The 25021-nt window shown below is 39.7% G+C and overlaps 1 protein-coding gene across 2 annotated transcripts in view; it reads left to right on the forward strand.

Annotated features, from left to right (window-relative positions):
- Window positions 1-1484: 1484 nt before the first annotated feature.
- Ctsc (cathepsin C) overlaps window positions 1485-25021 on the forward strand; it is a 34081-nt gene continuing 10544 nt past the window's right edge. The window contains exons 1-4 of one of the 2 annotated variants that reach the window (XM_042279040.2): window positions 1485-1754; window positions 4094-4245; window positions 19983-20149; window positions 23793-23948. In XM_042279040.2, the coding sequence (XP_042134974.2) occupies window positions 1583-1754; window positions 4094-4245; window positions 19983-20149; window positions 23793-23948 (647 nt within the window). In that variant the 5' untranslated portion in view covers window positions 1485-1582. Of the gene's footprint in view, window positions 1755-4093; window positions 4246-9620; window positions 9706-11290; window positions 13897-19982; window positions 20150-23792; window positions 23949-25021 lie in introns of those variants that run through there. The other variant, XM_006985674.4, reaches the window with a different exon arrangement.

Consider the following 25021-nt stretch of genomic DNA (forward strand, 5'->3'; position numbering starts at 1 on the left):
TTTTTTCACAATTAAAAGTTCTACTTTGATCATGTCCATCAAAGAAATCCTCAGATTCACTGTTTAGCTCTAAGATATGGACTATTTAGTAAAATTTTTAATGTTTTAACAATGGCAAACTTTGCAAAAATTTAGGAAGGTGAAGTTAGTATGTAATGGTGCCTTTAAAAACACTACTTACTTATATAATGTCAGTTCTTAATGCTATAAAGGCCTATGAAATGTAAAGGGTGTCAGCCCCTCCGCACTTAGCTCTTCTAGCTTAATTTCACATTAAAGAGCACTTTCACCCCTGAGTTCCCAAGAAATACCCCTACCAAAGTGTGCCTTCAAGCTCAGAAGCCTGAGTGTTTTTAAGGTAGAATCTGGAAACAGACGTGGTTTCTTCTTCAACCACTTTGCTTCCTCAGACTGCTCGTACTCAGTGGAAAAAGTCTGCATGCAAATATCTGTGATCTTTGAGATGGGGTAGAAAACGAACAAGCCTAATTGGGCAAAGAGAAACATCAAGTCTTCCTGGTCTATCACTATATCCTCAAGTTAGCTTAGAAGGGACGTGAACCCTGCCAACAACAGCCAGGCAGCTCAGAACAGCTCTCAGAAGATAGGAAGGGGGCTTCCCTAAAGACTGCTACCTAGCAGTTGTAGGCAAGAAGATTGATAGAGGAACTAAGGTTCCAAAGACTACTCTCCCATCAGCCCATGGAACCCAGACCACTGCCATCAGCTCATCTTGGGCTGGCCACTTCCTCCTTCTCTATCTCTTGCTTTTCATTTTGAAAACAAAAGAACTTGAGCAATATGATCAATCGAGAGTCCTGTAACCTTCTCTACCCTCTCACCCAATTCAACGTAATCCTAGAGAGGAAAAAACAAAAAACCGATGCACTGAACCTACAAATATGCACCACAATTGAAATCTGGTAAATAGGCACACAGGAAACCAAACAAAACCGAGAAGATAAAAAGGTAGAGTTGGGAAACGGAACAGAAGTTCTCAAACAATTCGAGTGGCTGACGTTAGCAAGTAAAGTTTTTCCACAGGCGACAAAAATGCAAGCAACTGGACCAAGGATTAAGAGAAGGAAAACAAGGGAAAGTCTACACTCCGTAGACTTAAGCCTCTTGGTCAACCCTGTCTTGGCCCCGGGCTAGGTTCTATTTTAATCACACCGGCATTACAAAACTCAGCAATCTGGCCAGAGTCCTCAGCTTCAGGGTCTGGCCGAAGCCGGTGAAGGGCAGAGGTCCTCCCCCCTCCAGTCCCTACCCTGCCCTATCTCTAACATCCTCTGGCCACCTTCCTTTCCTTCTACCCCACCCAGCTCTTCCCACCTCGTCCGGCCTCACCTACTAGTCACACCCTGCCCCGCCCCTCATCCCAGCCTCTCCACCCCGGTTCTCGCAGCCTCGCCGCTCCTCCCCCACCTCATTCGGTTCTCAGCGCCCTGTAACCCCGCCCCCGGGTTTAGGGTTTCCGGGCTCGTGGGTATTTTAAGGCTCGAGCCACTAGGGTCGCCTGACTCCCAGCGCGCGGTGCTCCAGTTCTTTCGCTGCCATCTGCTCCCGGGCGCCATCAGCCATGGGTCCCTGGCCCTACTTGGCGCGCGCCGCCCTGTTGCTGGTGTTCTTGGGAGTCTGCACCGTGCGTTCCGATACACCTGCCAACTGCACCTACCCTGACCTGCTGGGCACCTGGGTCTTCCAGGTGGGCCCCAGAGGTCCCCGAAGCCACGTTAACTGCTCGGTGATGGGTAAGCCGCGTCCCGGGATCCCGGAGACCTTCCCTTTCTGTCCTTGAGTCCCTGCCTCGGGCCGGTGCTTGTGGATGACTGGAGAGTTAAGAGGAGACGGTCCCTTGGGGGATCGGATCCAAAGCCAGAGCCGCCAAGTTAAATTTGAGCGGCTGAGAACTTCACACTTACTTTCTTGGTTTTTCTCACAACTCGTATTTTCAAGAAAACTCCCCACTAATTTTTAATTATTTCGGTTGCTTTGAAGAGAGCGGAGAACTGCTCTTTTGATCTTCCATTGCAGTCTGGCACGTTTTGTTTTTTAAAAAAGTCCTGTAGAGTTCAGACTGGGTAGAATGTAGCAAGTTTTTTTTTTGGGGGGGGGCGGCGGGACGCCACCCTGTGAAGTTGTGGAACAGGACCATTCTCTCAGCCGCTTTCAAACTGGACCCCTGTTACCTGCTACTTTCCTTGATATTTCAGGCTGTTCTGTTTAGAGATAGCAAGAGATATACAAAAGCTTTTTTCTGTTTCTTTTGTCACGCGTTACCCAGTAGTATTTGGAAATGCCCGGAACCAAGCACAATGCCTCGCTCGGGGAAGGCTCTCTGTGAGTATGTAGTGAGCAAACACTGGAGCATTCCACGTGCCTCGGATTAATTGCTTATCCCTAGGAAAACGCTTGGACAGACCAGAAGAGTGGCACTTCTGGTCTTTGGAAGTCTGACTTGCTCAGAGTATTCAACTCTGGGCTGTGTAGTTAGTCCCCTGTCAGTAGAATAAAGCCTGTCAGATATCCCCCCCACCCCCACCCCCACTCCCCACCCTGTGTGCAAAAAGGGACTCGTTTAATTAAGTCCAGGTGTCTATGGGGTTTGCTTAATCGGTGGTGTCTACCATTCTTTCTTTTCTAAATTTTAGCATGGAGATGAGACAGAAGGGAGAAAGGGTTGGCATTGCCTTATCTGACTCAGTCTCCCATTTCGGGTGTTCATCTCAAAGAAGGAAAGACTAAAGTGTGGGACTCTGCGGATGGACATAGCTGACTGCTTTTCCGGGAGCCTCTGCCTATAAACCTCCTTTTGACTCTAACCCAACAATTAAAGGCACACAAAGACCTGACCTCTGATCTTATGAAAGTTGAACATTAATAGCTATCAATGCAAACCAGTTTGATGCATTAGAAGCCTCATGTTTGCTGAGTCCTTCAGTAAGATTCAATTAACTGAGGTGTTCATTTCTACAGATGTTGAGGAGAGAGGTATGCTCTTTGAATGCATTACTTTCTGTCTTAATGGGCTCAGCACATCCTTATGATTGGAAACAGTCCCCTCCCCATTCTTTACTAGGTCAACATTCTACCACTGAGATGCACATCTAGGCACTCTTTTTTTTTTGGGGAGGGGGGGTGCTTTTCAAGACAGGGTTTCTCTATGTAGTCCTGGCTATCCTGGAACTTACTCAGTAGACTAGAGTGCTGAGTACTGGAATTAAAGGTGTGCACTACCACCACAGCTGGACAATTTTATTTATTTATTTATTTAGTTATAGGCATTGGTGTTTTGCCTATGTTTGTCTGTATGAGGATGTCGAGCACCCTGGAACTGGAATTACAGACAGTTGTGAGCTGCCACGTGGGTGCTGAGAATTGAACCCAAGTTCTCTGGAAGAGCAGCAGCCAGTACTCTTAACCACTGAGCCATCTTTCCAACCTCTTCCCCATTCTTTACAAAGAAAATACTTTTTCTCTTTGTTTTCCTTTTCCTTTCTTTTTTCTTTTCTTTATTTGGAGATAGCACCTTGCTATGTAGCCCTGATTTGCATGTAACTTGCTATGTAGACCAGGCTGGCTTTGAACTCACAGAGATCCACCTACCTCTGACTCTGGACTGCTGAGATTAACATACCCAGCTAGAAAAATATTTTAAATATTTCGTTGCACGGTGGTCTCTCTGCCTACCATGCTACCTGACACCTCTATGTTCTTCACAAACCTTATTTCATAGGTTTTTTTTCCCAGATCCCTCCATCACAATACAGAGGGAACAAAGTTGAATTTTTTTTTTTTAAAGTTTTTTTGGACAGAGCCTCACTATGTAACCCTGTATAGCATAGAACTCACTATGTAGTCTGGGCTAGTCTCCTAGAACTCTGCCTGCCTCTGTATCCCCAGTGCTGAGGTTATAATTAAAGGCTTGTGCTATGGGGTCCAGAAGAGACCAATTTTTTTCATGAGCCAGACCATGAATCCCAGTCAGTTTACAAGGTAGGAAAGTACCTTAACATGAAAATTATTGGGGTTACTTGCTCCCCTGGGTGTTCAGTTAACTTTCATGTGTTATCCATTTCATTTTCTTTAGAACCAACAGAAGGAAACGTACATGTTGTGGTACACCTTAAGAAGTTGGATACCGCATATGATGAATTCGGCAATTCTGGACATTTCACCCTCATTTACAACCAAGGCTTCGAGATTGTGTTGAATGACTACAAATGGTTTGCCTTTTTCAAGGTTAGTTTATGTTTCCAGTCATTTCTCATCTAAAATTTCTCCTAATTAGAGACCCCTTGGAGTGTTACTTTTAGACCAAGAACATAACCAGAATAGATGCTGGTTTTCTAAGACAAGTTGCATATTGTAAAATTGACATCAAAAATTAAAATTTGAGTAAGTTGTACATTTGAAAATGTATAGTCTTTTGTGTGTGTGTATATATATATATATACACATATATGTTTATATATACATACACACATATATAGGTAAGTGTGAAAAATTCTTATTTCTTGCATCACTATACTTTTACTTTTAAATGTTTGTTTAGTCTCTGGCTTTGTAGTGAATCTGTAGGAAGGATAAGGAGATGATAAATTTCATTTTCTGGAATTCATGCTATCCTAATAATGACCTGCTGGCTCTGAGAGATTGGCCTCAAGGACTCATTGGAGTATAAAAATGTATTATATATGGTAATGTGAATAATTTATTTGGCTAGAGCAGGAAGTGGAATGCATAAAAGTCATTATGCTCCTTGGGCTGATTGAAGAAAAAGACATACATAGCTAGAATTTTACATCTCTGACTAGTAAGGAACCATTGTGTGTTCCTATATTCAAACACACTGCTTCCAGGTACAAGCACTCTCTGGTTTAAAGTGGGTGGAACTGTGGTTCGCCTGTGTTCTTAGGGAAGAGTTGAAACTTTTCCTATAGGCCTAGTATTCAATGATTCATGTGAACTGAAACTGAAGCAGCTGTTTCTCATTATACATGGGATATATATCAAAATTTTTCATGGACAGTCTTTGCAGCCGCTGAAGCATCTGGTAAGAATAGACCATTTATAGAGACTTCTGGGAACTTGGGGAATGCATCTGTTAAAAGTGGTAACAGACAGCATAGGCATGGAGGCCTGACCTCTAAGTTTGATTTCTCATGTGACATGATTTATCACCAGCATATAGTATTCTGGGCCAAACAAATTTCTTAGAATAATAACTTCCAGAAATATTTTAATACAGACTTCTCTTTGATATAAAATAAATAAAGGGAGAGATCCAGAAGGATGTTTAATTCCTATCTGGGAACTATCTAGTTAGTAAGAGTCAGTCTGGGAATTGTTAGTTAGGAGCCCGTGTGACTAGTTATTAACTATTTTTAATAACAACTCTGAACACTGTACTAAAATCCATCCTGGCAGTATCTGAATCTCTTGTTTCAGTTATGTGGTGGGTCTATTCAATCTGAGTTTAGGTCTCATTTGAATGGGCCTAGGTTTTTTTGTTTGTTTTTTTGAAATACATCATTTCCCCATTCTCTTTCATCCTCCAAACCTTCCTATATACCCACCCTTTCTCCTTTTCAAATTCATGGCCTTTATTTTTTTATTATTTCTTGTTACACACACACACACACACACACACACACACACACACACACACACACACACATTCCTAAGTACACAAGCATAACTTCTCAGGCTGAATGATAATATTTGGTATACTCTTCGCTGAGGAAGACTTTCTCCCTGTCTCAGAATTCTTCAGTTACCTGTAGTTCTTGGTGTAGGGTTGAAGCCTCATAGACTTTCCCTCGACCACTTTAGCATGTCCAGTGATTTTTAGGCCTCATGTGTAGCCACATTCCTTTAAGGGTTCTTTGCCTTCAGATTCGATTTGCCTGTGGACTTGGCAAACAAATGCACAAAAAAGATGCTTAGTTTTCATTATGAACCCTGAGATGTGCCATAACGTACTGTCCTTGTGGTTGTCTTCTTCTTCTCTTATTGACATGCAAGAAATACTTAGTTTTATTTGCTAAAAAATGAAGAATGAATGGAATAGGTGAACTTGAACTTAGTTTGGAAATAAGTTGAATAAGTTATTAAGAGGTTGGGAATGGGATATAAGTAGATAAATAAATAATGTATCCACTTGTCTTAGAAAACTACCCATTTATCGGTACTACAAAATACTGGTGGGGAAACTGGTAAAATCACCTTTTAATTACCAGAAGCATCATAATCAGAAATAGACTAGGGCAATTTCCCACAGTGTTTATCATCAGAGACAGTGGGACTCTCTGGCAGCTGAAGAAGGAAATGGAGTACAACAGTGCCTTTTTTTTTTTTCAAATCAATGTAGGCAGGTTGAATATTTTGCCAGAGCATGAGGATATTAATCACATTAGGTCAAAAGAATCAATTTTAAAGCCATATAAAGGTAAATGTGTTGTCAATGTATATGTAAATGTCTAGTCAGTGATTAACAGGTGCCCATACACCTCTCTGGATGGTATTAGATAGATGCTTATTCTCTTGTAAGTATGAAGATGGTTGGTACCCAACTGAGTTTTTTATATATGCACATTTAAAGTGGCCATTTCCCAGAACCTTTAGTGGGGCCTGGTTTTCTTTCCCTGCAGAAAAACCAAACACTGGCATTAGTTAGATCTGGTGATAAAGATAGTACTTTAACAAGCAGGAATAACATATTAGATTTTTGTTTTTAAAACATGTTTAGGCCGGGCGTTGGTGGCGCACGCCTTTAATCCCAGCACTCGGGAGGCAGAGGCAGGCGGATCTCTGTGAGTTCGAGGCCAGCCTGGGCTACCAAGTGAGCTCCAGGAAAGGCGCAAAGCTACACAGAGAAACCCTGTCTCGAAAAACCAAAAAAAAAAAAAAAAAAAAAAAAAACATGTTTAATGTAATCAAGTAGTTCCAGATGAACATAGCTTGCAAAGTTTGCTACACAGACCTGGTGACCTGAGGTAGAGCCCAGAAGCCGTGGAAAGGTAGATCGAGACCCACAAAGTTGTCCTCTGACCTCCAATTATGTACCATGACAGAGTACACTCCTCTGTACGTATATAATAATAATAAATAAGTAAAAATTTAAAGCATTTTCAATAGCAAATACAGCAGCAATATTGGGAGAAACTGTTTAAAATTTTAAGAAAAATTGTAAAGTGGGGTGACTATATAAAAGGAAAGTCAAGTACTTTGGTGACTTTGTTAACCCAAAGCTAGTTGGATTTTACCACAAGCATCAGGGAATTTCCTACAGTGCTGGGAAACCATACTTTGAGGAATGCGTGACTCAAAAATAAACCTGTTCATTGACTAAAACACATGGACTTTTTCATAACGGCACAGACAATATTTTTTGAACTAGTATTTAAAAATTGGTCTTTCATTTGTTTTGTATTTTTGAGAGAAGCTGTTGATTTGTTGTGCAAGCTAACCTTGAACTTGAAATTCTATCTTAGTCTCCTAAGTACTGGGGTTACAGGTGTGTCCAACAGGCCTGGCTTAAAATGGATAAATAGTATCAATTTTAAATGTCATATATAAACTACATTTACTCAACCCAACTATTACATGAATATCTAACAAAAGTTTACTACATGTGCCTGCCATTGTAATTCTGTCCATTATTCTTCTGCAAAACAGTTGGATTTCCAGATCTTTCCATTAGCACACCTAAGACCATATCATGTGTTTCCCATTACATCTGTGAAATGTGCTTTTCTTAGATTTATGACTGCTGTCCTGCCAGAGTTTATTGAGTAGGTAGTGTCTACGTGCAGGGATGTTCATCAGTTATTTCTTTTGTGTCCTACAGTACAACAGCAGACATGGCCTCCCCATCATTTTCTGAATTCCCACTACCCCTAATGTCAGTCCCTTTGCTGGCACCTTGCATTATTCACATCTTATTCAGGCATTAGCTGAAACATTTCTCATGACAGGATTAAGTGTTTAATTCCTAAACAATTTAAAAAATGAAAAAAAAATTGGCTTTTAATTACTTAAAATATGTTAGGCTGGAATAGGGCTAGTCTCTCTGTGGTTTTGCATATGCCTTCAAGCTTGAATAGTTCAAGTTGAACAGAAAACACTGACTTTGTGTTTTTAAAGGTTCTCTTTTTTTTCTGTTTTTTTTTCAAGGCAGTCTCTGACCTGAACTCCCATCCAGGCAGGGACCTAAGCCTTTACAACCTCCTGTAAAACAAAATCGAGTCATTAGGCTTGTGATAGAATGGAAACTTCTTGGGAGTTTGCCTTTGAGGGCCCAGAAGTGAAGCTCCTCTCTGCAGCCATGTCCGACACTGTTGGATTGTAAGGGCAGTTCTCATTCGGCTCTCCAGGTCCCCGTGGCACATTTACACCTCGGTGAGGTATCTGCATATGACAAAGCAGCTGGCCTCCTATAAAAGAACAATGAAACAAAACCAGGCAGAATGTAAACAGCTGTGATCATGTCTGACTTTACGGCACTGGTGGTGGCTCCTTTTCCTTCCCTTGTGTTTTTATGCGCTTTCATCAGTTTTTATGACCAGCTATATAAAGCTCCATTGCATGACAACCCCAACCAAGCTGTCCAGAGGACATGTAAACAAACTGAGCCCCAAACAATGTCTTCAAGGAGAACAAGTTACTAACTCGTCAGTTTTCTCATTTTATCTTCTGTGAGGCAGTAGAGAAGAGAGGGGTAAAAAAAGAACCTCATCTTGTTTTGAAGAGAGTTATTCAAAGAGTGAAAAAAAATAAAGGGGAAAATAGATTTATCATGGCTAAATATTTTTGTTATTTCTTTATTTTGTAGGGGTTGTGGGTAGTGGTGGGGGTTGGGGAGGCAATTGTGGACCACAGCTCCTATGTAGTCAGAAAGCAACCTATGGAAGGAACCTGTGGTTCCTTCTGTCCACAATGGGGGTTCTGGGAATTGAACACAGGTCTACAGGTTTGGCAGCAATCACTGTTACCCACTGAGCCATCTCACTGGTCGTCCACCTTGTTATGGCTTTGCATGTTTTTTGTGGTAGTCAAGCTAAACTTCCCAATTATTGAGTGCTTTCTTTTGCCCTCCAGTTTTAATTGAATTATATAATAACAAATTAATAATAATAATAATAATAATAATAATAATAATAATAATAAAAAGAGACACCACCACTAGATTCATAAAGCAAGCTATTTTTTAAGTCTAGGCCGACACATTGAGAAGCCCATGTTAGGTTTCAAATCCACAGTTTGTGTGCCAGAAATTTGCAGGTTTTAAACGATTCACCCCAACCAGAAATGTTGGTTGCATTTCCATAATAAAGGATTTGAGAACTGTGTACTAATTTTTTCACTGTGCCTTCTGGGTTTATTTCTAAGATAAAACAACTTTAGAATGATTATTTTTGCAGTAGATGAACTTTTAAAAAAATATAAATTTTGTATATTTAAACACAAGGGTTAATTTTTAAAACTTGAGATTCCCTTTTAAGAGTTTTGATGAAGGTTTGGTATCAAAAGCATCTTGATGCATGCCTCATGTGTATTTCTTTATTGATGTGAACTTTTGTCATGACTCAGTTTACCAATGCAAACTCTCGTAGGATGTCACTGATTTTATCAGTCAGTTGTTCATGCAGCTGGGAACTGTGGGAATATATGATTTGCCACATCTGAAGAACAAGCTGGGTGAGCACAATTGAAATATCTTTATCTTCATTGTTAAGCCAGCTTTCTCCTGCCCTGTTGTCTTATGGAAATCAGTGCCTATTTATTCTTCAGAAAAAGGGAGAATGCACAGATTGTTGTTTTCCTACGCATGCTTGCTTGAGCTTGCTTTTCTGCTACCTTTCACTTCTCAGCTGTTTTATGTAATTTTCCATTCTCCTGTGTTCTGACTGCACCATCAAATCCCAAGTGTCATAATTATAACCTTAGTAGATGTGAATCCAAAAAGGAGAAGACCAACTTGGCGAAGGTTGGCTAACATGCAGTTCACATTTGTAAAGTAACTAAGCTGCCCTAGCTCGTTTATTCTTTTGCCCAAAGACTCCCTCAAGGAAGAACCATGTGTAGTATATACCCTAGTACCAAGACATAGATTCATGCAGCCTTAGGACTATAGTAGAATGAATGTATAGGAGATACATGCTATGGGTCTGGAGTGAGGTCACAGTTTTCTCTATCTTTTAGAGAGAGGAAATGAATTGGCATGCTGGTCACTCATCACCAAGATGTCATTCATCTCTTTTAAAGTAGCTTCTGCTAAAAGCATAGAATGTTGACTGGGAAAAGAAAGATCCCTTTGCCTAATTCACTTCATATTTTCAGAATAAGTATTTCAATCATTGTTCCCATAGGATTTGATGAGATAATAGGTGGTGAGCAAATAATGGAATGATTTACCCTTTCTTGTATTTTAAAATAGTTTTGTTTCTCCTTGTCCTTCCTCCTTTTCTGGGTTACCTAGTCCTGAAAGCCAGCTGGAAAAAGAGAAATGAGACCAGGTCTCGAAAGCACCACCATTACTCTGTAGCCACATTTCCCAGGCTTTGTAATGGGTCTGCAGCAGTCTGTATTACCAGAAAGGAACTACTCTTAGAGTGTTCAGTCACTACATCTTCCTAAAAACCAGCTCAGTGTGAGCACCACTGACAGAAATAAACTGCTTTCTCTGTTCTTCAGGGTTCTGGGTCCTGTTCTACATTAGTGTCCTTTAGTTTGGAACTACACAGAATTTTTAATATATTGCATGGTGGTACTTTCGGAGGAAGATTGAATGGGAAACCACCCCAAAGTGGATCCACTGGTTTCCCAATACAGTTTATGAAATTCTGCCCTAAATCTCTTCAACCTTCCTTCTGCTCCTGGGGAAGCATCAACCAGTAGAAAAGTTAAACCCTAACCTTTGTTTCATAAGTGGGGCATATATCCTGGTACTTATGCATACATCCAAGCAATGTTAGGACTACAGTTAGATTTGTAGGAGACACATGCTATGGGCCTAAGCTGCTAGGATTAATTTGGTGCTTTAGTATACTTTAAAATCACATTGGCTTTTTAGAGAAGCAGTCATTTTCAGATGCATGTGCTTTGCAAGCATGTTTCCTGCATGCATACATGTTTTCTCAGTATTGAGCTCAATAGCTACCAACACCTAATATATTAGTGCTGGTATTGCTTTGCTCTTTTGACTTAACAAAGGCTACTGTGATAAAGTGTTAAAAGATGGTGTGATCTTTGTTGGCTTGTAACCCTAGTTTTTGTTTTGTAGTTATTAAGTAGATCGTCTGTTGAGAGGCTCTTTTAATACCGCAGCCAAGAACAGACTTTGGTTTAAGAGGCCAAAGACTTGGATCTACCTCTAGCAGCTAGCAGAGGCCATGGCAGCTACAGTCCCTTCTGGAATCTGTTTGCATGTAAAACGCAGAGGAGTCCTGGTGACCTACCTCCAAGGCAGCTGCCATCCTGAACGTTTCCTTGGAAAAGAGTAATCACCACTGTGGAATGTGAACAACCAGAAACTGCACAGAATAAAGGAAAAGTACTGTGGAAGAGATGAAGTCTCAGGGGGCTTCAGCATTTAGCGTTTTCATAAGAGGAACGATTTTTTTCTTGTCTTAGTTGAATATTGTCATGTTGAAATGGTTTCTCCAAACTAGATAGTTTGGAGTCTGGGTTTGGGGACCTTTTTACCTTTTTTTTTTTTATGTTTTATTACAGTGAAAATTTTACTCACAGTTAACTTGTCTCTTCCTGGGTGCCTTCATTTTTTTTTAAATACCTTGAATAACTCCCAAACCTAATGTAGAGGAAAAGAAGGCTTTGAGATGACCTGAAATGGACAGATGTTAGTTATCGGAGGGAAGATGGTCCCATGGAAGCCACATAGAAGGCAGAAAAATGTTTTCTTAGCCAAATACTAGAAGTTATATCTTCTTGCACACAGTGGACTGAAGCACCCCCAGTGAGAAAGATGATGTGGTTAATACTTTTCTTTTTCTCTTGTTTTTCTCTTCACCTTTCTTTACTTCTTTTTCTCTTCTGTTTTTTCACTTTGTTTTTTAGATTAGGTGCTAGCTAAGTTGACATGCTATGAATCTGAAACTCCTATAAAATTGATGGGACTAGTTTCCTTTTACAGATAGCAATGGTTAACCTCTTATAAAGCTTAAGCTCACATAGTTTCTGACTGTAAAATGATACTCCTAATCTTTCAAACCTAAGGACTTCCCTGGAGCTAAAAAGTAAAAGAAAAGCTGTATTTGGTAATGGTATTTAGAACCACATTTGGGTAGTTTTTCTGGTGCATTCCAGCACATAAGCATTGTGAGGTTAGTTTAATGGGATGGAGTGTATATTGCATTGGCTGTTACTGGAGTCTTAGGAGAGTGCCTTTCTGATTTAGGTTTCCTTACCACCGAACCCCCTCACCTTCTTGCTTTAAATCAGAGTCTTTTCAGTCAGCAGGCAACACTAACTTGTCTTCCCCTTTGCAAGCTTTTAAACTGAAGTAGAAACCCCAAAGAAATCCCTTGTGAAATTGACTTTCCTTAATTGCACTATTGTTCAGCCTGATTGCTATCTTTTAGCTCTTTCCTGCTCTGCAGTGGAGTCATTTCCTTCTCACTTGGTTTAGAACTGACTTGGAAGATCTAAGAGGTGCATGTGTACATAGTCCATGTTATCCATCAAGCTTCTCTTCTGTGGCTCAGTAAGCGCAAAAGATTTGTGATCTGTGAGTCATCATGACAGTTTTATGCCATGTAAGATTTACTGGGTTGTTGGTTTCTTTTTTCTCATCCTGCCTCTGGTCCCAGTAGTCTTCAACATCTAGAATGTGGTTGCCACTCCATTAGTGGGAGAGAGGCCATTAATGATTCCCTTTGTCCTCTGGTTTGTACTTGTAGAGGAACGGTCTGGTGTCTTATCTTCTGGGATGCACCTCTGCTTTTCTCTCTTTTATCTTCAGAACCTAATGCAAATAGAACTTTATAGGTCTGGGGAAGTGAACTCACTTTTCTCTCTGCAGACTTTTTACAAGTAATACTAGTCTACAAAGTGTCAGCTATGTTTTTATTGCTGTTATAAAAGACCATGACTAAGGAGACCCATAAAAGAAACTGTTAAATTTAGCTTACAGTTTCAGAGGGCTAGAGTCTGCGATGGTGGAGTGAAAGAATGGTTTAGAGCTCACGTCTTAAGCCACGAACTCTAGGCAGAGAGAGCTAACTGGGAACTGGGGAGTCTTCTGACACCCTAAAACCCACTTCTAGTGACACACCTCTTCTAACAAGGCCACATGTCCCAATCCTTCCCAAGCAGTTCAACTAAGTGGGGACAAAGTATTTATGTAGATGAGCCTATGGAAGGGAGGGCATCCTTACTCAAACCAACACACAAAGCATCACTTTTCTTGGGTTCTGGAAACATTGGCCAGGGGTGGCGCTATATCTTTAGTTCTCTGTTCTAGGAAATATTATCAAGTTTTCTGCCTCCAGAGCCTTCAGAGAGTTCTATATTTTAAAGCTGATTTTCAAGGTCTATAAATATTGTTGACTACACACACAGATGTACTTGCTATGGAATTTTTATATATATATATATATTTCTCTGTGTAATTTGGTTTCTAAATGTTTATGGGAGCAAATTAGTGGGCACAAAATTGTAGATATGTGCCAAAGGGCTCACAGTACACTAATGCTTAGCATTGTTTGTCATAATTGCCTGTTTGTCTTCCCTACTGCTCTGTAAGAGAAGGGATTATTGACTCTGTATTACAGAATACTGTATTCCCCGTGTATCATGCAATGTGTGTCAAATAACATGAAAATAATGGGTTTAATAAATAATTCTTTAAGAAAGAAGCTTGAAAAAATACCTCATTGTGGTATTGTTTTTATTGATGTTTCCCAAATATTCTTACCTTTGTGCCTTTAGAGGTTATGGCAGGCCCTTGGGCCTTTTGTTAAATGACTTAATAGAAAAGAGATCAGACTCTGTGTGTGTGTGTGTGTGTGTGTGTGTGTGTGTGTGTGTGTGTGTGTGTGTGTTTTGTGTATTCATTTACCTATGCCTTAAACTTCTTGACTTACAAAGCCAGAAAAAGGGCTCTAAGCTTAAAATAGTAAAGTTCCAGCTTTTGGAGCTATGACTCAATTTGTGGCCTAGGGAAAGAGAGATTTTTATGTCTGTGGTGGTTTCTGATTTAACTAGCTTGGAAGAGGCTGGGCTATGCCCTACCTCTGCTGCGCATAGGAAGGAATTGGGACTAATTAACAGTTTAATGAGCTTTCATCTTCCCTTTCAATCCCATCGCTGAGATTTTGTGAACAAGGCACTGAGAATGAGCCCAAGGATGCTGACCACTTTGCTGAGTGTTAAATGGTAGTTTTCTTCTCTATTTCTGTATTTTTTAAGCTTAAATCTAGTGTCTTCAGCATAGGTAATAATCAAATTTAACATCTTCCATTCTTATATTTGAATCTAAATGCCAATATTTTCCATTTAAAATGTATCATCATTTGGTTGCAACTTCCTGGCAACTTTACATTTGATTAAAATTCAACTTCTTAAATAAACTGTTTAGTCTTGTTAATGGGCAGAAAGCCGATGCTTATTCTTGGAACAGAATTGGGGAAGTTGGCTTCTTTCTGAGAGAGCTATGGTAGTCTGGAGGGATTTAGCCAAACGTGGATTTGGTCAAATTAGCCTTGTTGTTTCTTAACACTTTCTTCACACTGTGAACATAGCAGCAAATGAAGCCGTTTACTTTGCATTGATGTCACTGTCTACGAGGGAGGAAAAGAAAGGTAAAAAGTTGAGTAACCTTCCCGGGTTTTCAGTGTTGCTCAGATGTCAGAAATCTCCATAAATATGTTTATCATTCAGTTCTCAAACATCTCCGAGGTACTGCTCTGTGAAGTAATAAATGAGACTTCCATGTCCAGATTTTTATTTATTTTACGATTTGTATAGACATCTTTTAAAACGGCATGAGTGGACCACTATAGTAATGTTATAATGCACATGAGATATTACATGATTAAATGAGCAGTGTATATTGTAATAAGTTGTTTCAGATGATTTCATTAATAATGAAAGAAAGTCACTGTCGTAATCTTGTTCCTATAAAACGATGCTAGTGTGTTACTGCCTAAATTTACGTTGCAGGAGCCTCTGGAGTTCTGTGACTTAGGTGTGCACCACTACCAGTCTTTTAAATAAAGAAACAGCACAGTTGATAATTTGAAAGGAAGTAGTTGTCTGAACTCATAGATAAAGTGTTGAACAACTTTGTTACTTATATATCCACACAGAAACAGCAACAGATGATGTCTTAGTAACTTTTCTGTTGCCTTCACGATTGTTTATACAGGCTTATATTGTTACTTTCGGGAAGCTTATTTTTAAACATGTAAAATTCTTTAAACTTCAGTATTATTTTTAATCCTTCCTAGCAATCCAGCAAAGTAGAATCAGTCATGTCTTTCTTGCCCATTTTAGTTAAAAACAAACAAACAAACAAACAAAAAAACACAGAAAGAGGCCCCTAATTGTAACTTGCTCAAAGCTGCGTGAATGGTAACATAACTAGAATTTAAAAAACAATACTGTTGATTGTTGGTGTCTCTTAACCAGTGTACTGTGGGAAATAAGCATTCAAATATTTGCTGTAAAGTATATCCAGAGAAGCAATGGAAGGATATTTTAGTGCCTTAAAAATTTTTTAAAGTATCAGAAAACAGTAAAGAAGTTATAGGATAAATAGCTTAAGTTATAAACTATCCCCAACAGGTCAGTATTAACAGGTAGAGTTAGGAGAGCTGATGAAACCATGGTGATGGTGGTACAGGCGGGGATTAGGAAGGATATTAGAGAATACATGACAATTTAATAGGAACTTTGAAGAAGAAGAGGTCCTGGATAGCAGTTCTCTGAACGTAAGTGCTTCATGTTGGAAGGCCTTTGAATTGTAGCAAATTCTCTATTTGTTGCAGTAGGAATTGGCAAATGTGAGTGGAAACTTAAATTGTCTCATCCATGCAAGCCAGTCTTCAGAGACCAATGTTTATACAAATGAAAAAATTCTTTCAGGGGAGAAAATTGACTACACTTATCATGGGATAATGTGGCCAAAATTTCAGCCTCTTAATCCTTACAAGCATTAAGGGTTCACTGTAGCTGGAAGAGACCCTGAGAACTTTCAAATCAAGGAAATAATAGAATCCCTCTGGGGAGGTCCCTCAGGTTAAGGCTTCTAGCGTTTGACTTTTGAGCTAACCTGATCAATGCCTCATTCCCACCTCTTTGGGCTGCACTGTACAGGCCTGCCCTGTCTGTGCCACCATGCCCTGCCTTTAACAGGGTGACCTCAGGTTAACAAAAGAATAAGAGCAGATTCCTCTAGCTACAGAATAATATAAAATACAGTTTTAAAGGAGGAAATGATTCCATGAATTTAATGCTTCACCAGTGATTGCAAATGCCAGTTTTACTACATTTGGAGGATTTTAGTTATAATAACCAACTTGTAGGTTTTTAAAAAATTGCTCCTGAGTATATAAATTAAAGTGTCCACAGTAACAGTTATTTGCCAGATTTTGCTAATTTTGTGTAGAACCATGGAAATGAGATTGTACAGGTTGAGAGTTCTAAGGGAAGGTTTGGGACTTCTAGGTGAATCTGAATTTGCAGCATAGACAGACTTGGAGAGAAGAGTGGTTATTTCTGAAGAAACTGTTTGCTTCCAGGCTCTTGGGTGACTTGGCATTACAACTCTGTTATTAATTATTAATTCCTTACCTTTCCTGAAATTTGTAGGTCCAAGCTGAAATCAGTCTTAATAAGACCAGTTCTTTATCATTCATTTTTTTTTACTTACTCATTCATTCAATAATTAATTGCTTTCTACTGCCACACAGCTTCCTAGATAGTAAATAAACAAAAATCTCATTTTCACAATGCTTATGTCTTCTGAGGAAGAATAGACAGAGGTTTCCTGAGGGAGAATACATAAAAATAGTCTGTAGGATGGAATCTGTGACTATCAACCCCACTTTCCCAGTGAAAGGACAGGTAGAAGACACTGACACAGGATCGTACAGGCCCAAAGCAGCAGACCTGGATTCTCTCTAGACTTTCCAAGCCTCCAAGGTCTGAGGAATGTATCCTTCACCTCTGTTCTTGGCAAGAACGGCAAAGAGTTGGAAATAGTCATGGGCCACAGTGTGAAGCTCTGTTGAGTCAGCTAATTTGAAGTGTTTTTAGAGCATTCAGTGGATTAAAAAAAAAACAAAAAACAACAAATCAGCATTAGGTGTGACCTCTGCCTAGCCTCACTCTTTGCAGGATCCCCTTTACTAGAGTGGAGAAGTATTTCTCCTTATCTGTGTTGGGAAAACACAGATGGAAAAACATTGGGAACTTAGCCTTTTTTCTGTACTTTCTGGCTTCTCTCCTCTGTGTCATCGGCCACTCTAGCTGTTTGTGAAAGAGCAGTCTATGAAGAAACACTGCTTGTTATAGGGAACAGTGTTTGGTTGTAGGAGTGGCTGGTGTTAAAATCTAGCTTAACACACCTCTAGATCTTTCATTTCTGCCCTCTGAGATGTTATTTCTATATTGTCTTGAACCCCTAGGATGGATAAGAAATCTGTATCCTTATTCATTAGTCTTCTCTCGTTTGCTACATTTGCACTGTACAGGCCTGCCCTGTATTTATTTATTTATTTATTTTTTGGTTTTTTGGTTTTTCGAGCCAGGGTTTCTCTGTGTAGCTTTGCACCTTTCCTGGAACTTGCTTTGTAGACCAGGCTGGCCTTGAACTCACAGAGATCTGCCTGGTTCTGCCTTCTGAGTGCTGGGATTAAAGGCGTGCGCCACCACCACCCGGCTATGTACAGTTTTTAAATAAGAGGATTTCTACCTTTGTCATAGAAATAAAACTGTATGCAATGAATTACTAAATGGCTATGCTTCCCAGGAGTCCAAGAAAACTGTCATACAATAGGAGGCACATTTCCCAGTTTTCCCAAACCTTGGTTGGCTCACCTTTTCTCATAGTACTTATTAATCATGCAAATTGTTATTGGTTAATAAAAATGTTCTCATTTTCTACATGTGAAACATTTTAGGCCTTCTCTCATTCTACTTTTCTATTATACTGCAGTAAATGTTTACTGATGTACTGCTATAGAGGGAGATGGAGACAGAGAGCAACGCTCTGCTGTAAGGAAAATTTCGAGGCTCTTAAAACATTTCAGGATATTCTTCAGTCACCATTGGCCCTCCAAGACCTACCTGGCCTGTCTTAGCAAACAAGAGAAGACTAATGAATATGACCACAAATGGTGCTCAAAAGAAATATATCATTAAAGTCTAGGAAATTCAGGGTGTATTGTATAAGCTCACCAATATTTAGTCTACCAATAACAGAGTTTTATATAGTTCAGTATGGCTGTCTCTCAAGTTGGCTGAGATCTTGATAAGTACATTGTGAGTTAGAAACAGTTGTGTCAAAAATGTTTTTATTAAGCTCAACTTGTCAAGCTGTGTGGCAGAGACCAGCAGATAGGATAAACTTTGACATTCTGTGTATGTAGCCCAAAGTATTTGTGCTCGTCTGTTTGAGGACATGTTTATCAACTTACTTTGGATTCCTGACTCCCAGCGTTATACTTTTGGGTGTGATTTTTTTTTTCTGGTGTCCTTGTTTTACAGATAAATATGACCTAATAGAATCTCTTTCCAGTTTCTACAAGTTAAACCTATGCCCGTGCCTTTCTTCATTCTGCCTGCCTCCCTCCTCTCTTATTCTGGTCATGCTCTCCTCTGGATGAGATGTCTTTACATGAAAGTAATGGGACTGTTAGAGCCGATGAGTCTGAATTCAAACCTGGCTCTGTCACTGCATAGTGTTCTTTTTGTTTTGTTTTTTAAGTCAGGGTTTCTCTGTGTAGCTTTGCGCCTTTCTTGGAACTCACTCTGTAGCCCAGGCGGGCCTCGAACTCACAGAAATCCACCTGCCTCTGCCTCCCGAGTGCTGGGATTAAAGGCATGCATGTAAGGATTCTGTATATTCGCAGCTGGGGTCTCATCTGGCGCCTTATTACATCATCAACAGGCGACCGTGTCCCAGCCAAAAAGCCAGACATGCACCCCCATGCTCTCTCTCTCTCTCTGCTCCTCTCTCTGTCTCTGTCTCTCTCTCCTTCTCCTAATAAAGCTCTAAAAGGTACCACTGGGTTCTGCCGTGACTGTGACCTTTCCACGTGGTAACCAGCGCCGGACACCAGCACCGTATACCCTTTCAATGCGCCACCACCGCCCAGCTTGCATAGTGTTCTTTCGGTGGTAGCATGGAACTATGCAAAGTACTGTGTTACTGAAATAAAGTGGGGACACTAATGAAGTGCCTCATAATGGGCATATACTAATACACCAGGAGATTAACAGCAAAAGTGGATTTTGTTTAGCTACACAGGAAACATTTGTCATCTGTTCTTATAGTCTACCGATGGGAGCCTCTTCTGACAAAAACGCAGTGGAGGAAACCCTGTTCCTGCCATGTAACAGCCCTGTGGCCTTCAGGAGGAATGATGACTCTCCCTGAATGGTCATCGGAAGTACAGGACTGTTTATTATTTCTTCCTAGACTGATTGTGAGAAATAAATGCAAACTGCCTAGGATATGATAATTGCTTTAAGTAGGTGAGCTTTTTCCATAGCCATTCTTTCCTTCCGAGAGTGCATCTTGTTTGGTAGTCAGCAAATGCTTGTCTTAGAAAAACGGGTCTCTCTGCTTTCTAGAATAATTATTGGAACATCATCAGCTAAAGTAACGTTTTTATTTTGGCTGGCAGAGGGCCACAATGCATCTTTAGGGTAAATGGGAGCCAGGGAAAGAGCCCTGAGAGCCGAGCCCAGGTGTAACTGGTCTTTCATTTTTTTTCATTTGGTTGCAGTATGAAGTCAAAGGCAGCACAGTCGTCAGTTACTGCCATGAGACCATGACGGGGTGGGTCCACGATGTGCTGGGCCGGAACTGGGCTTGCTTTGCTGGCAAGAAGGTGGGAAGTCCTTCAGAGAAGACTAATGTGAATGTGGCACCCCTTGGAAGTCTCCAGGAAAAGTGAGTTGTGGCAAGGGATACGTCCATTTAGCTTTGTTTTATGGTATGTATGGTATAAGTGTGTTCATTTGTAGACGTTGTAATTTTGGCTTATGAACTTATATATGTCATATAAAACTGTCCTGGAAATATATGCAGACTGATGGAATTGACAAAAAAAAAAAAAAATCCAAGTAATATCTTGACACATTTCGAACCCAATGGAACAGGGCATGCTTAAAAATAAAAACATGATCAAAGGAACAAAAGTGCAAATTACTAGTAAAGAAAAAATATTTCACTGGCTGTGGTATAGTAATGTCTTGAATAATATATGTCTATGATGATGCTACAATGAGTGTTCAGTTACAAACTCAACTGTGAACAAAGCAAGCAACTGCAGTTAAAGTTCTTGGTGTCTCTGCGGTGTGTTATTTGCTCAGGCTGTCACGTAGAAGCACTGCACACTGGGGGCCTAATGGAAAGTGTTTGCTGTTCCTTTTGAAGGCTAGAACTTGGTTTCCTCCTCCCTTGCTGCTGGCTCCTCCCCTCACAGTCTGCTCACTTGGCCTTCTTTGCTGTATCCTAAACTTCTCCTCTCAGGACCTTAGGAAAGCTAGACCCGATTCCACACCAGCGATCTCATTTAGCCTTTATAACCTCTTTAAAGACCTGTTTCCAAATCCAATCTCAGGCTGAGATATTGGAGGTAAGGGTTTTAAGCATGGCTTTTTACTTATTTATTTATCTGAGATTATAATGTAATTGCACTATTTTCCCTTCCCCTTTCCAGGGGATAAAATTCAGCCTATAAAATGCAGTTACTATTCTCATTCAGGTGTCTGCTAACAAACAACAATTTTCAGACATGATTAGTTTTGCAAGAGGGAGATCAAGTATTATTTCCTTCCCCATTTTGTTTAGCTGCAAAAGCCACTGAAAGTACACATGAACCAAAGTTCAAAGCCAAGTGACCTCGGTGAGGAACACCTGTAGCAGAGAGGTCATGGAAGATTTGACTGGAGAGATGACTTACTCTTATTGCTCAGAGGGCTAGACCAAAATGGAAACTGATCCAGCCCTCCTTTTGAGTTCAATGTTTAAGTAGATTTATGTGGCATGGTTCTTTTTTTTTTTTTTTTTTAATTTTTTATATAAACCATTTTTTAGTTTTCTTCATTATTTTTAAATGTGTATTGATGTTTTTTCTGCATTTATATCAGTGTACCACATACATTCCCGAGCCCCTGGAGGCCAGAAGAAAACATTGGATCCCCTAAAGCTGGAATTACAAATGATTGTGTGTTGCCACGTGGGTGCTGGGGATAGAACCCAGGTCTTCTGAAAGAGCAGCCTGTGCTCTTAACCACTGAGCCAGCTCTCCAGCTCTTGTGGCATGGTTCTTTAGCACCATAGTTTCCTATAAGCTGTTCACCTTGTATCCTTTCTGGTGTGCTATGTACTGGTAGGCCTGATTAGATCTTTCAAAAACATTGCACTATTTAGTGAAGACTCTCCCCTGCAATGCCTTATACTTAAATAGACATTTGAAATCAAATAACTTTACGATCTCTTTCAGCTCTTAGTGATCTGTTACCTAATACTGGATACATTATTATATTTTATTTATATCTATCCTTTCAGAATTCTATACATGTACATAGTGTATTTTTCTTATATCTACCCGAGATTCATCCACTCCAACTTCTTCCAGACCACCTTCCCATGATCCCTTCAAATTTCATATCCATTTCTTTTTGTTGTTGTTGTTCCATTATAACTCACTGAGTCCAGTTTGAGCTGCTTGTATACGCGTAGTTTTTGCATCCTCGCTGGAGCTGGGCCACACCCCTGAAGAAAACTGACCCTTCCTCCCCCTCTAGTCAACAGCTGCCAGTAGCTCTCAGTTAGGGTGTGGTCTCAGGAGTCTCACCCTTCCATACTGGAATGTTGACTGACTTGATCTTTTTTTTAATCTCCTTGACTTGTAAGCACCAAAAATGGCATTTACGTGTTATGATAGCACCCTGTCATTACTGTAATGCGTATATCAGTATATGAGGCTCTCCTAGCTACTATGATTAAACAAGAAAAGTAGGAAGCAATGCTTCTCAAAAATTTAATAGTCTGGGAAAAACAGAAAATTTGGTGGAAAGTATTTTAAAATATTTCACATACATTTTCAAATTTATTATTGTCCCTAAAGAAATAAAAAACACTGTAGCTTCTTTTTCCTGTTGGGTTAAGGTCAGAAATAATACTGGAGCAGCTTCATAGCTTATCTAATAGTTTCTTCTGCTGTCACACTTTGCAGCAACTGGAAAGAACTTTGATAAAATAGTTATCAACATGGATGCACAGTTTTCTTTGCAGTGTTCTCCGTTTCTTTGATTCTATCAAAGTACTCTTTTACAAATGTGAATGAAATGGGACAGAAAAGTTTATAGAGTGCCTAAATTGGGTGTCGCTTGGGTTAGGTGCGTCTGATTTCATGTAATTGACTTTTGGTGAAAGTCTTGAATGTTGAGTTACATTTGCTCAAACCATTGAGTGTTTTACCATGGGAGTAACAGTCACTTATCTAATTGTTGTCTATTGGCACACGGGTTTGACAAATGTTGGAATTCAGTGAATAATTAACATTAAAAAAACATGCTCTTTGTTTTTTTACTTCTGTGGCCAAGCATTTCACACAAAGTAGACAAATGATTCTCATGTTAATGTTTCTATGACTCACATGGGGAACTTATTTCAGATTCTGATTTCAAGGATCTGAGTTCAGAACTGTCCACATTGCTTCAAAATTCTCAGATATTGCTGCTGATCCCAGTTTTTAATATTAAGGGTATAAAACACCTACATGGAATAATATTTAGGAATGTGTGTTTATAAAATGTGTATATTACATATAATTTTTGTTCTCCTCTCTAGTTCATATAACATAGTGTAAATGTGCATTTTGAAAGGGCACATGTAGGGGCTGAGGATCAGCTTGGCAGGTAGAGTACCTGCCTAGCCCTGGAGTCTGCACTTAGTGCTGCAAAAACCATGTATGGTGCCACATGCCTATAATCCATCACTCAGGAAGTGGAAACTGGGGGAGCAGATGTACAAAGCCATCTTTGGATATTTAATGATTTTGAGTTCAGAGCCTGTCTCAAAAAATAAATAGGTAAATAAATAAATGTGACATGCAGAAAAGATAATGTTTTCATGCCAACTACAAAGGTAAATATGACTTTAAGAAGAATTTATATATACGCTTTTATAAAAATTGATTAATTCTGTATAAACTTTACCTTTTAAAAATTAATACACTGTAAATTCTCTTTATATCACTAAATAATCTTCTATATATTTTCTTAGCATGAAATACAAATTACAAATAAATAAAGTACTGTTTACATTAATAAGTTCCTTATTTTAGAACATTGATCTAGGTTGTTTCTAATCTATCACTAGTACATAAGTATTCTACTGAATATTGCCACATATTCTGCTTGGTTAATGGGAGACATATCAGCTTTCAGCTCTTCTCTGTTGCCAGCTGTGTTCCTAAAAGACTACACCACTCCCTACCTTGACACACAGTGTGAGTATCAGTTTTATTGGAGAGTACTTTTACCGGAAAGATAGATCTGAAACTGTGTCCCTTTGTTGGCAGATACTCCAATAGGCTCTACAGTTATGACCACAGTTTTGTGAAGGCCATCAATAGTGTGCAGAAGTCTTGGACTGCAACCACATACAAGGAATATGAGAAAATGAGCCTAAGAGATCTGATCAGGAGAAGTGGTGGCCATAGCCAAAGGATCCCAAGGTAACAGTGTCACTCCCTGTCACTAGTAAGAACTTCAGTACTGAAGGTCACCCTCCCTCCACTCAAGCCCCCCCCCCAATGGCCCATCTTTTAATTTATTGGGATTTTATTGTCTTTTTTTCCTCCACCTTCCTTCATATTTGTTCACATTTGTCCAAGTCATGTTTTGGGGTCTTTCCTGTGCTGTTGGTTTACATCCTGTCTCACTCCTTTTATTTCTGTGTTTTGTTTATCTCTTCTCCTTATTGTCATTTTTATCCATTCTTTGAAATGTGGCCAGTTTCACTTCCCTGTCCCCAGCTACGGCTGTTACAGACCCCAATCTAATGACTAGACTCATCCTTGCTATCCCAGGTCATCTAACGAGGACCATAACTGTGTCTACTACATGACTTGCTTTCAAAAACGATGGTAAACATTCTTGAGAACTTCATTTTTATTTTACCTCCATTTTATGCCACCACTGCTGCTCCCTCAGATAGCTCTCAGCTTGCTAATAATAACTGTCAAGTTTGCCACTGAAAAATCTGAAAATCGAGGTGTTTTAAGGTTGAGGGAAAAAAATAATAATTCTTATTTCTCCATCCACCCCCACCCCTTCCCCACTTCTGTAGCCACAGCTTTGCTGCGTTTGGCATCTTTTGTTTGGCTACCTCATCTTCCTGCCTTGGGAAATTATATATACTGTTCTGTATTTCTGTGAAAGAGAATGTGAGTATTCTGCATTCCCTTTCTAGAAGGCTGGAGCTAGGGGTGGATGTGTGGTTCCTTAGCATTTGTTAATCATCCGAGGCTATTCCTGTGATGCCAAACCTTTGTTCAGGAGAAACCAACATGGCTAAAGACAAAGGAACTAGAGGCCAATAGGGAGCTTATGAGGTTGATAAGTTATTTGGGATGATTATTTTCTCTTAATATATGAAAATATTTTTCCATTCTTAGAGCATTCAAAGGTTAATTTCTAGATATTTATAGTCTGTGATTTTTTTTTTTTAATAACTGAAATAAGCCACCAATGGTGCAGCTCTTTGAACCAGCTGAGATACAACTCTAACTTTTTTGTTTATGGACTA

The sequence above is a fragment of the Peromyscus maniculatus genome, chromosome 1 (genome assembly GCF_049852395.1).
Source record: "Peromyscus maniculatus bairdii isolate BWxNUB_F1_BW_parent chromosome 1, HU_Pman_BW_mat_3.1, whole genome shotgun sequence".
In the NCBI taxonomy this organism is placed as follows: Eukaryota; Metazoa; Chordata; class Mammalia; order Rodentia; family Cricetidae; genus Peromyscus; species Peromyscus maniculatus.